Here is a 13016-nt window from a genome sequence, read left to right as displayed (position 1 = left end):
AGAGTCGGGTTTAGCTTAGTGCACTCTGCACTAATTTTGACTGTCTGGATCCGGTTGACGACGGCACCCCGCAGGACGATGTTGATCGTCATGCCCGTTTGTACCTACTTATTATATTTGGGGGCATCTTGTTCCCGAATTCATTGGGTGCCTTTGTCAGTTTACGTTACTTGATTTTCTTTGAGCATCTGGATCGCTTGGGAGACTACAGCTGGGGCGGTGCTATTTTAGCGTATCTTTACAGATGCCTGTGCCGAGCGTCTATTGGTGCTGTCAGAGATGTGTGTGGATTTTTTGCTCTTCTCCAGGTAATATTTAAGTTTGCGTTCCTTTAATGTCCACAAACCTCTTGAAAGGACGACTAAAAATCGTAATTTCTAATATCGCTTACAGTTATGGGCGTGGGAGTGGATGCTGCCTTTTCAGCCCATACCTAGGCATCACCTCGAGATTGACATGCCTTATGCGAGGAGGTGGTTAACGGGTTTTGATCGGGATGTCGATACGCACCACAGTATTCTTCCATTCCGGGACCAGCTTGATCACATGACGGACGATGCGGTAAAACTATTTAAATTTACACTAATAATTTAATTAAACGTCTTTTCTACTTGGTGATCACTGATTTGTATTTATATGTTATGCATCTATTTATATGGACGTCGTACGCTGCTATATTAGATGGTTTGCCCCCCTTCTGTAGGGCAGGTCAGGGGGTTTGGAGGTCGCGGTGTCCATTGATACACCTGGACATCGTAGAGGATCACATGCTCGAGCGTGTCTTACGACAGTTTGGGCATACATAGAGTATACCCCCAGATGTCCGTCATGAGCTCCGACACTACCAGCGGGACGATCAGGCTGCCGTTGATGATGATATTCTGGCTTTCATGGCTGTCCAGCTCAACCGTTGGGAGAACAGGTTGGACACTTTAGCGGTGGTCCGTCATTTGACTCCCATTGAGCATTACATGCGCTGGTATCATCAGATCACACGCTGATTGATCGGCAACCCCGCTTTGCGTCCCCCTAGGGATGTAGGATATTCAGCACTCGCGGGGCAGTACGAGGCATTGGTAAGTTTATCGTGTTTAGATTTATCTAATTTCATTAATTGTTACGTTTTAAAAATAAACTTTTTTTGTTTCTGTTAAACACAAATGCAGTTGGTGGCCGTACAACGTTTACGCATCTTGGGGTTAGAGCATATGCCTTACCCTGGCCAGGCAGGCGAGATTAGGCGCATGGCGGAACCTGTTCCGGAGGCTTACTATCAGGCAGCACCGGGTTCTCCCAGAGGAGGAGGCCGTGCTGGCAGAGGACGCCGTGCTGGCAGAGGACACCGTGCTGCCGGAGGACGCCGTGCGCGTAGAGGACGCGGCGCTGCTGCTAGAGGACCTGGTGGTGGAGAACTGGTAGATGAGGCGAATGAGGCCGATCCCATTCTAGAGGACGTTCACGGTCTAGTCCATCAGCAGCCGTTCCAGGCCGGTGGTAGCTCACCTGGGGACTCACCTATGTTTACGCCGGCGCTCTTACTTGCTGAGATACCCGAGTCTTCATCACAGCCGAGCCAGAATGCATACATGGAGGAGCGTGATAACGTTGATTGGGCGGCATACGCGCTTCATTAGCTGATGAGCGGCCTGTGAGGAATTTAGAAGGAGCCCGAATTCTTGACTTCGATGAGTTTTTGATGCCGGTTAGTATTTAAAATACTTATTTGTTCATTTAAATTATTTATTTTAAATATATATATGTTACTCATTATTTAGTACTATTTTATATTTTAGGATTCGGCGTCAGCGGGTCCACCAGAGCCACCCACTCAGGCATTTTCTCATGGGCCTGTCGAGCCAGCGATGTCTTCCCATGTGACTGTCGATCCACATGTAAGCTTTTAATTAAAATTAGTTTTATTTAATATAAGGTCAATATTTAATATACATATTTGATCATTTAAAGTACTTATTATTTCATTTTTTTCATATTTTAGGATTCGGCGCCAGTGGGTCCACATGAGCTGCCCATTCCGGAGCATTCTCATCAGCCTGCCGAGGCAGAGGTGTCTTCTCATGAGACTACCGAGGCGCATGTAAGTTTTTTACTTAAAACTAATTTTATTCAATATAAAGTAAATATTTATTTAATTTTTATAACCTTTACTTGGATTTCGAATAGCATCTCGTCCAGGAGACTACCTCATATTCACCATCACACCCATCTCAGGAGCCTATACACCCATCTCAGGAGCCTTCTCAGGCGCCCGTTGACACACAGGTTTGATTAAATAAATAACGTTAATGTATTCAATATAAATAAGAAATGGTACTAATATTTATATACTTTTCAGGTTCATCCTTCGGCGCCTGTGGTGGCAACTCCCGACGAGGAAGAGGTCGAGTTTCCAGACCCAGCTCAGCCTGAGGTTCTGAGCGTGCCAGCGGGACAAGATCCCACGAAGAAGCACGTTCTAGTTAAGGGCACAAGGGCTAGGGGAAAAGGAGATGATCATGACTTGGAGCGCCCGATTATTAAGAGGAAAAAGGGCGACGGAGACGATGGCTAGGGCGGTGGGGATGGTATGAGCCTTAGGCCTAGGGATAGTCTCCGGCTGCTACATGTGGGACCCATCCTCGATAGTGTATATACATTAGTGTTGTATAATTTATCGTAAATATTATACATTTTTTGCATATTTATAAATATTATCATTAGTCTTTATTATTGTTTATAGTTTCACATCCTAAATTGATAATTAAAAAAACGTGACACATTCGAAATAAAGTTAAGCATTAATTTAAAAATAAGACGAAACCCTAAAAGATAAATAACTTAAAGCTAATGACTACAAGTCTTCAAACAAAAAAGGACTTCGAGCACTTTTCAACTACTAAAATGACAATCCAAAGTATCACGTATTCTTGATGTGTTGAGCCTATTTTATTAATTGTACAAATATAACTAGAGTTCTATATAAAATATTGAAGTTTTGAAATTTTAAAACATGATTAATATACGGCTAAACTACGTAAAAAAAAGTAAATTACGTAAAGAGGAGTGAAGGTGGTGGGAATGGGAAGCTCCTATAACGCGGTAAAATAATGCGTTATAGGTGTCTTACAGTTTTGGATAGCGCATTATTTTACTGCATTATAGCAGTTAACGACTCCGTCTCCGTTAGTGCTATAGCGCAATAAAATATTGCGCTATGGGTACTTTAGTAACTTATTTTTTTGTTGGGGTATATTTTGGTTCAAAAAGTTTTTTTCAGAGGCATTTTGGTTCCGAACTCCACGTGGTTCCAAGACTTGTTTTATTTTCTTTTTCTCTCTTCGGTTCACACTTTAAACTAGGGCTGGGCATAAATATCAAAAATCAAAAAATCGAACTGAAATTTCAACAAACCGAACCGAATCGAACTAGTTTGGTTCGGTGTTTGGTGTCCACCGTAAAAAAATCGAAACCGAAATAGCAGAATCGAAGTTTGATAAAACCGAACCGAAAAACCGAACGCGCAAAAAAGCTCAATTGTAATAAGTCCTCTTTTTGTATTTGTATCCCTAATTTTCTACTTCAATTGAGAAAATTAAATATCCTTAACAAAGAAATGTAACCAGGATGTGTCAGGATTAATGTATGTCCTTTATGTGTTTTCTTAATTATTCTTACGGTATGTATATAACACCTAGTAATCACTATTATAATTTTCTGTTCTTGTGTACCCTATTTGTTTGATTTTGATTTCAATTTATCAATTTTATATTTTATTATTTTTTAGAATATGAATTAGTGTCAATGGAATCGCTTTTAATATTATATCAAAAAAATCGAATTGAAAAAACCGAACTGAACTTTAAAAAATCGAAACTGAAAGAACCGAACTAGTTTGGTTCGGTGTTCACCTTCAAAAAATCAAACCCGAAATAGCCAAATCGAAGTTTGATAAAACCCCCAGTTTAAACCATGGCTCAAAAGTACAAAAAGTAAAGGGCTTTAAAAAGAGGAAGTAATTTAATTGAACATAAACATAAACTTCTTTTCCTTTCGGGCTTAGACATAGCAACATAAATTGAAATGATGTTACGAATTAATAAAAAGTAAAATTTCGTCGTTGCTTCTCATATCAAAAGTGAAAAAACTGAGGAAAAAGAAAAACAAACAAACAAACAAACTTGACCAGCCCAACAAAAAAAGAGCCATCGTCGTTATGATACATAACAAAAACACATTTACATATCATTTTTACTAGAACTAAGATAATAGATAAAAAAGAGCTTTGTTTCATTTGTAGCTCTCTCTCTCTCTTTTAAACTTTAAGAGCTGTTTGTAGTTAATTGATGAAATGAGCTTTTTCCTCAATTTCATCCTAGTAGTATATTTTTTGCTTTTATTCACTCAAGCAGCAGCAACTGTGCCTCTGGGAAAATGGTAATTTTTGGGAGAGGTAGTGGACTTTGTTTGGTCCTTTTCTCTCAAGGCCTTTGAAGCTGACAGACTCATTTTTTTCTCATTGGCTTCATCCATCTCTATTTGTTCTTGCCTGCACTCTTCACTACAGAATGGAATATCCCCTCTGCATCATACAATAAAACAACAATCAATCTCTTGTACTCATTTTAAATTCTCCAATAGTAATAAAAGCCTAATCACAATTTTGCTAATCTACACTTGCTATAAACAATTGATCAACTTATAATCTTTGTTTTGTAAATAGTTAAGAATTTCAGTGTCAAACGGGTGGGTTGAACTGGATTTAGAGAATCAACATGAACTAGTAGTAAGTTACAAGTTAATCAAAATGGGCAAAAAAGCGGGTCACATATGATACCCGTCTAAATTTTAATAAAATATTTTTTATTATGACTATATAATTTATTCTGACAAAATCTTCTTCGATCAAATTGGGTTATATACCTTAGTTCAATTTTAAATGGGCTAAGTTGGACGAGTAAGATGAATTAATATATCATGAACTAATCTTTGCTGACATAAAACAGTCTGGTTATAATTTCAAATGTCATCATCAATTCTTGAATAAAAGTAAGATCTTTGATCAGAAATAACCAGTTACCATTTTCAGAAAATCCATCCTCTCCGGGAAAAGGAAAACCAAAAATTGAATCATTTGAAGTTTGAAAATAATGAGCAAAAACTGACCTGTACATGAAGATGTCTCTGTTATGACCAAGTGGTTTCTTGCAAAGAAAACAAGCTTCCAAGAAATGGGGTTGTTCTTCTTCAAATCTAGCATCACATAACCTTCTGGTGTTAGCCAATCTTGGTGATGACATTGAAGAAGAGGAAATGGAAGAAAGATTCCTCAGACTACTTTTTCTTTGTAAAGCAGTATAATAAAGAGGCCTAGAAATCAATGGGTTGTGATTTTGATGATTGTTCTCTAAAGGACCAGCTTCTATTACAGCTAGATCAGAGGCAAGACAATTATTGTTTTTGTCAAGGAAACAAAGCCCTCTTCTTGTTGCACTGTCCATTTTGGTTGTTTGGTTTGGAGAGAAGAGAGAAAGAGTGGGGAAGTGGAAAACTGTATGGGGAAATGGGATTTGGAAGAGAGGTGGTTATAAAGAAAGTTTGGTAGAAATTTTTGGAGAGAAAGGGTAAAGTGCAAACCATGGTGCAAGTGGAATCTATTGGCCAAAAATTCCTTGTATCTTCCCCGGTTTTCTTTTCCCATATTTAATTGTTTGTTTATAGGTTATGACATGTATATCCTTATTTTTGTAACTATTTACATCTTTACCATTATAGTCCAAAAAATATATAGTCAATTTATTTTTAAGCTTGCTATGGTGCTGTAATTATCCCACTTGGTGCTTAATAAAATGTTAGTTACCAAAAAAATATATATATATAGTCAATTTATTAATTTATTTTTACGCTTGCGATGGTGCTGTAATTATCCCACTTGGTGTTTAATAAAATGTTAGTTACCAAAAAAAATATATATAGTCAATTTATTAATTTATTTTTACGCTTGTGATGGTGCTGTAATTATCCCACTTGGTGCTTAATAAAATGTTAGTTACCAAAAAAAAAAAAATATATATATATATATATATATATATATATATATAGTCAATTTATTATTGGAGATAAAATTATTTGGGAAGGGGTTAAGAGGTAAAATGAATTTATAGCGTATTTTATTTTTGGAAAACAGGGCATGTTCCAAAACCAATGAAAGACACTTACAAATGCCTAATGGTTAGCCTCTTTAAAATTTATTTATTTTAGAAGGACCAGATTTGAGAATTATTCACATCTACACCTATGTTTTAAGATTATTCAATGGAAATATATAAAGTATGATGAGATAATTTGAAAATTCATTAATGTTAGTCGATTTTGTTTTCTTAAATGAATTTATACCTCTCTGTAAGTGTCTAGCTGCCTTTTATATCAAAATAAAAACTAATACAAAAAAAAAGGAGGAGTACAATAATGTAAGTCGATACAATTTCAAGATAAATATTTATTTTTGAATAATAAATTAGAAAATGACAGAAATGTGTTCTAAATACATATTAATCATTGAATCGTACTATATCCAAAAGGAGTTGTACCATTACTAAATTACTGCAATTCATTCACGATTATTGTTTTGAAAATTTAAAATATAAAAACCTTTATTTCATAATGTTTTAATGTAATTTTGAATTAATTTCCTTCAAGGAAATAAAAGATAGATATCCAAATTTTACTGACTAGATTCTCCTTCACTTGAGTACTTGAAATTGAACTTCTTAACTAAACCATTTGTAAAAGTAGATAAATAAAATGAAACTGCAACAGGTTTAAGCAGGGGAAGTTTTATTATATTATTTAAAATGAAAAAGGAAAATGGGATGGCATTGGGCAGTAATTTAGGAAGACATGAAGGGCAAGAAGTAGAAGACAAGTGTTGGAGGAGCCTAAAAGTGGGGGTCCCATTGGGCTCATGGTATTCCCAAAACTTGATGCTTTACCCTTCTAAAGCGCAAAAGCTACAACGGGCCGAGAAGAATGCTGGGCCCATCCCGGACCCACTTCCATTCTTTGCGCGTCAGTTTCAAAACCTTGTCTGATGTCACCATCCTATTATTTGCGAGACTCTCACGCCTCTTTTACTCCTAAAATAGTTATTTTTGGAATCCTATTTCGTCTATTTTTACATTTGGTTTATTTTGTCAACTTCTTTTGCATGTTAATTAAAGCACTAGTTGGTATTTAAAAGTTTATTGATTTGATTAGTCTTAATGCATATGCGGCCTCCTAAATTTGTTTTTTTTTTTTAATTTTGATACTTTAACTAAGTGTTGTTCTTATTGAGCTCCTGAATTCTTCCTCAAATGTGTCTATTAAACACAATCCGACTTACATATTATTCCATTTTCATTGTAGCAACATGCTAATATATATTATAATTTAATTATGCCATCTTTTAGCTAAGATTAACAGCAATTGAGAGAGAAAAAAAAAGACTAGCTCTTAATTAAGCCCGCAGCGAAAGAACAGAACCAGCAAAAACTGACACATCCATGACCTAAAGAATAACTTACCACATGTCTAAAATATTACTCCACCTTATTTCTCAAATTTAATTTCTGCTTCTAATAAAAATCAGATTTAGGGGGTTTGATGGACACACTTGAAGACTAGTTCGGGAGTTTAATACAAACAACACTTAATTGAGATGCAAAAATGGAAAAAAGAGACAAGTTTAAGAGACCACATATACATTAAGCCATTTGATTAACTCATATATGTATACGGTAAAAACCGGATGCGAGGCAAACTGGTGGAGCGAGGGGACCGACTGATCTGCCTTCTTCGTCATTGGAACGACCAAGCCCGGTGACCCGAGCATTCGCGGTCATTGGTCCGTATAGCCGTTGGTCCGTACGGCTGTTGGTCCGAGTAGCCATTGGTCCGTGTGGCCGTTGGTCCGTGTGGCCGTTACACGCGAGCCATGTGCCAGTAGCGTCCTGTCATGGTCAACTACCCACCATGCGTGTGTCAGACGGCGCCGTCAGTCTAATCCCATCAAATCCGTGCAGAGTTGTCCTTATTATTATTATTTTATTAATTCATATTGGATGAAGCCCATAGAAGTCACACTATAAATAGGGCATATCCCCCTCCTTTGTAAGGGTTGGCTTCTTTATTTTCCAAGAACACTTGCAATAGAAAAATATATATGCAATCTCTCTCTTAATATCTGATCCGGCCAAGGTCGTTTGTTTCTATTTACGTTGTGTTTCTTCCATTAAGTATTCAACATGGCTTCTAAACGTTCATGTCTGTAGCAAATTAAGCAAATCACCGTTACTAGCCGTTTTATTACCAAATACTCACACGCTTATTTTCCGCTATCAAATATACATCAAGATCCAAGCACATATCCTATACCCGCGTACAAATTCAATTGGTTTCCCAATTTCGGGGTAAACAATATATGTATTGAATATACAAAATACTCTTTATCAGTAGGCTTTATAATTTCGCTCAAATCAAAACTTCTGCCTAAGAATGAGGAGATATTAATCATTTTGCTAGACTTGTGATAAGCTATTATGTGAATTATGAGCTTAAACAAATTGCGGTTTGTTTGAAAAAATGTGCGAAATAATTTTTTTAGGCTTTGTCGGAAAATAGTCTTTACCAAAACTTTTTTATTTTTTTTTAAGGACTTTTGAACCAAATAACAGCTTAATGCATCATTACTTGTGTTGGATGTTAAGTGGAGTACCACAAGTACTGTGCTTCGGAAAATTATGTCCCTTTCTCACACTTGCTTTAATGTAGGAGTTTGGAGATTTTGCTCTTGTTCCAATTATGAAACATTAAGCTTTTTCCCAGATACTTAACCTTTTTCCCAAATCTTTTGTCGTTTACTTACCTTATACTACTGTACTCCCTGTGGGACCCTAGTCTTCCACTCAGCCACTTGGTCATGTCATTGTTGAGGCGTGAGAATTAAAATAATAATAATAATAATAATAATAATAATAATAATAATACTTCCTTAGCTCGCAAATAGTGTGAGAACAAGCTCCAATTTCCTCTTTTACCCTTGGGTCCGTTAGGTTTACAGAGGTATCTCAGAATTATAGTTTTGTGCTAATAATTTTTGAATTAGTTTATATTTTCTATTTCTATTATATATAAGTTAACACAGCTTCATCAACTTGTACCAAAAGCTTTACAATTTGTGCACGCAATTAATACTTGTATAATAAGCTATATAACTTGTACATTTTACTCAATTATTTTTTATCCCACGTGAACATATATTATAGTACTTAATATTTATTTTCTTCTCATGTATAGACGTATGCACTTTAATTTTAATTCTCCGACATATTTATTTCCTCCATGCACTTTTACTTGTTCACTTTTGACTTTTCCGTTTTTGCTAAATATTTATTCTCTTCTCATGTATAGACGTATGCAGTTCAATTTTAATTCTCCTACACAAATTTCTATTCTATTCTATTTAATTCTATTATTTCTATTATCTATAAGTGGCAAAAGCGGACCAACACACCAATGCCTACTTGTACCCAAAACTTTACAAATTGTACACGCAATGAATGTTTGTACCAAAAGCTATATAACTTGTACACTTTAACTAATTGCTTTTTTATCCCACGTGAACATATGTCATAGTACTTAATATTTATTCTCTTCTTATGTATACACGTATGCACTTTAATTTTAATTTTCCGACACATTTATTTCCTCCGTGCACTTTTATTTGTTCACTTTTGACTTTTCACTTTCTTACTGAATATTTATTCTCTTCTCATGTATAGACGGATGCAGTTCAATTTTAATTCTCCTATACAAATTTATTTCCTCCGTGCACTTTTACTTATTTACTTTTGACTTTTCACGTTCTTTAAGAATTAATAAATCTCACGTGGACATATGTCATAGTACTAAATATTCATTCTCTTCTCATGTATACACGTATGCACTTCAATTTTAATTCTCCGTCAGATATTTATTTCCTCCATGCACTTTTACTTGTTCACTTTTGACTTTTCACGTTCTTGCTGAATATTTATTTTCTTCTCATGTGCACTTTTACTTGTTCACTTTTGACTTTTCACGCTCTTGCTGAATATTTATTCTCTTCTCATGTATACATGTATGCACTTCAATTTTAATTCTCCGACACGTATTTATTTCCTCTGTGCACTTTTACTTGTTCACTTTTCACTTCTCACATTCTTTAAGAATTAATAAATGAAGTACTCCCTCAGTCCCATATTACTTGGCCACATTACTTGACTTTTTACGTTCTTTAAGAATTAATAAATGAAGTACTCCCTTCGTCCCATATTACTTGGCCACATTACTAAAAATATATGTCTATTTTTCCATTCTATATTTTTCTTATTATATATATATATATAAATATATTATTTATATTTCTATTATATATAAACGTGAAGAGAGGACTAACACAACAAGACAAATTTGTATCACAAGCTATATAAATTGTACAGTATAAATTATACTTGTTGACTTTTGACTTTTTAAGTTTTTTAAAAATTAATAAATGAAGTACTCCCTCCGTTCCATACTACTTGACCACATTACTAAACTACATTTTATCCCACGTGGACATATATCATAGTACTGAATATTTATTCTCTCCTTGTGTATACACGTATGCACTTTAATTTTAATTCTCGGACACATATTTATTTCCTCCGTGCATTTTTACTTGTTCACTTTTGACTTTTCACGTTCTTTAAAAATTAATAAATGAAGTACTCAACATTACTAAAAATAAGAAATATGTCCAAATTACTTGTTCATTTATAAAATCAAGATAAAATTAATTAAATCTTTCCCATCTTACCCTCTCCGTCCCATATTACTTAGCCACATTATTAAAAATATATGTCCAAATTACTTGTTCATTTACAAAACCAAGATAAAATTAATTAAATCTTTCCCATTTTACCTTTAGTAATAAATGTTCTTGAAAATAGTCAATTTTGATTATAATGTATTTATTGGAAAGAGATAAGAGAAAGATAGTAAAATACATCTTTTATTTGTGATTTCTTAAGGGGCGTGCAAAAGAGATCCCCGTTTTCCTTCTTTGTCAATACTTTAAACGTGAAGAGAGGACGAACAATAGCAATGCAAATTTGTACCAAAAGCTCTATAAATTGTACACTTTAACCAACTATTGTTTTATCCCACTTGGACATATGTCATAATACTGAGTATTTATTCTCTTCTCATGTATATATGTATGCACTTCAATTTTAATTCTCCTACACATATTTATTCCCTTCGTGCACTTTCACTTGTCCACTTTTGACTTTTCAAAGTACATAAAATACATGTCTAGCTATTTAAAGTGAATAAACATGTTCGGCCCGTGCATCGCACAGGCATGTATATATATATATATATATATATATATATATATATATATATATATATATATATATATATATATATATATATATATTGTATTAGTGATGATAATGTTTCTGAATTTATTACCTCTAAATACGCACTCAAACCTTTTTCTACTTGTCTATATTCTCGTCTTTTCTTTATCTCTCTATATAAATACCAATGATTTATAGCTATTTGTCTGACAAAGGGTAGTGTTCTCATAAAATTTGTCACGACCCAGCTCCGTGGGCCGCGACTGATGTCCTATCTGGACACCCCAAACAGTCTTACATACTGACTCGTCATATTTTTATCTAACTCAGACTTTCATATTAATCATCTCAAACAGATTGAAAGCAAATATTATCTTAAGCGGTCGCACGTGCAAAAATTATCATATCATAGTCAGAAGGGGCGGCGGAATACACATCGCCGAACAGATATACACATATACAAACATACGGGCCATTATGGCCGCCATAACAGACGGGACCGCATTAAGACGTAGATCATAGACAAACGAACACACACACATGACCCATTACCCACATATATGACTACAGGCCTCTACAAACCATAACAGAATCATATGACGGGACAGGACCCCGCCGTACCCCAAATAGTCATATATACAGAAGCATATATATCACAAAAGATATGTACCAATATAGGGCCTCCAGATCAAAACGAGCACTCTGTAATAGCAGAATGTGTAGCCTACACTGGCAGAGCACGAACCTCTTTACCTGCGGGCATGAAACGCATCCCCCCCCCCCCCCGAAGAAAGGGGGTCAGTACGAAAGATGTACTGAGTATGTAAGGCATAAAGTGCAGAAATCCAAACCATAACTGAAGTGAAAGGTACAGAGAGAGAATACCGGATCAATATATCGAAACCTGTACTGAAAACATATGTACATAATGCAAACAGAAATCATGCATAAGGCTCAGGAACGTGGTCACCACTCCGACGCTGGTGCCACACACAGCATACTCCAGAAGGTTTCAAATCTCCGTACACCCCGAACACAACATATCATATCATCAAACATATCATAAGCCATATCACAGCATAACTCCATAAACGAAACCCGGCCCTATGGGGAGGTTTCGGGAACCGTAACACATCATACTACCGAATTTATCATAGTGCGCATGATCACAAACCGGCCCGGGAACCGGCGAACGATATCATAGTAATAGGCACGAGCAGAGTAGTGCGGAAACCATATGCATATACACAATTTAATTCCAAGACTCGACAAATAAATACATATATATATATATTGAGGTCAGAAGGTTCAAAATAAGTATCGAGTCTGTCAGAATTAGTATACAAAAATATGAGCCTTTAAATTTACAAAACTTTCGAAAAATACTTCATAAGCCATTTTCTGAAAATTTAGTGTCGTTCACATTTCGAAGCTTTCAAATAACTTATGGAACAAATCAAACGGAGCCTTAAATTCATAGGCAAAAGTCCCATCTTTATATCATACGAAAGTAGATTAAGTAAGACAAACGAAGGAAGTCTCGGGACTAGTGGGCCCACCTCGGGTCAAATCGAGGTGGCGGACATAAATTACGAA

The 13016-nt window shown here is 35.5% G+C and overlaps 1 protein-coding gene across 1 annotated transcript; it reads right to left on the bottom strand.

Annotated features, from left to right (window-relative positions):
• Window positions 1–4094: 4094 nt before the first annotated feature.
• Window positions 4095–5567, bottom strand: LOC132640720 (FCS-Like Zinc finger 1-like). The gene is made up of 2 exons (XM_060357456.1): window positions 5161–5567; window positions 4095–4576 (listed from the first exon to the last, which is right to left on the bottom strand). Exons 1-2 carry the CDS (start codon window positions 5493–5495, stop codon window positions 4399–4401), a joined length of 513 nt encoding a protein of 170 aa, XP_060213439.1. The 5' UTR covers window positions 5496–5567; the 3' UTR covers window positions 4095–4398.
• Window positions 5568–13016: the final 7449 nt, after the last annotated feature.

This window comes from Lycium barbarum, chromosome 1, assembly GCF_019175385.1.
Source record: "Lycium barbarum isolate Lr01 chromosome 1, ASM1917538v2, whole genome shotgun sequence".
In the NCBI taxonomy this organism is placed as follows: Eukaryota; Viridiplantae; Streptophyta; class Magnoliopsida; order Solanales; family Solanaceae; genus Lycium; species Lycium barbarum.
The sequence above is the reverse complement of the archived record's forward strand: the minus strand, read 5'-3'. Positions and strand labels throughout refer to the sequence as shown.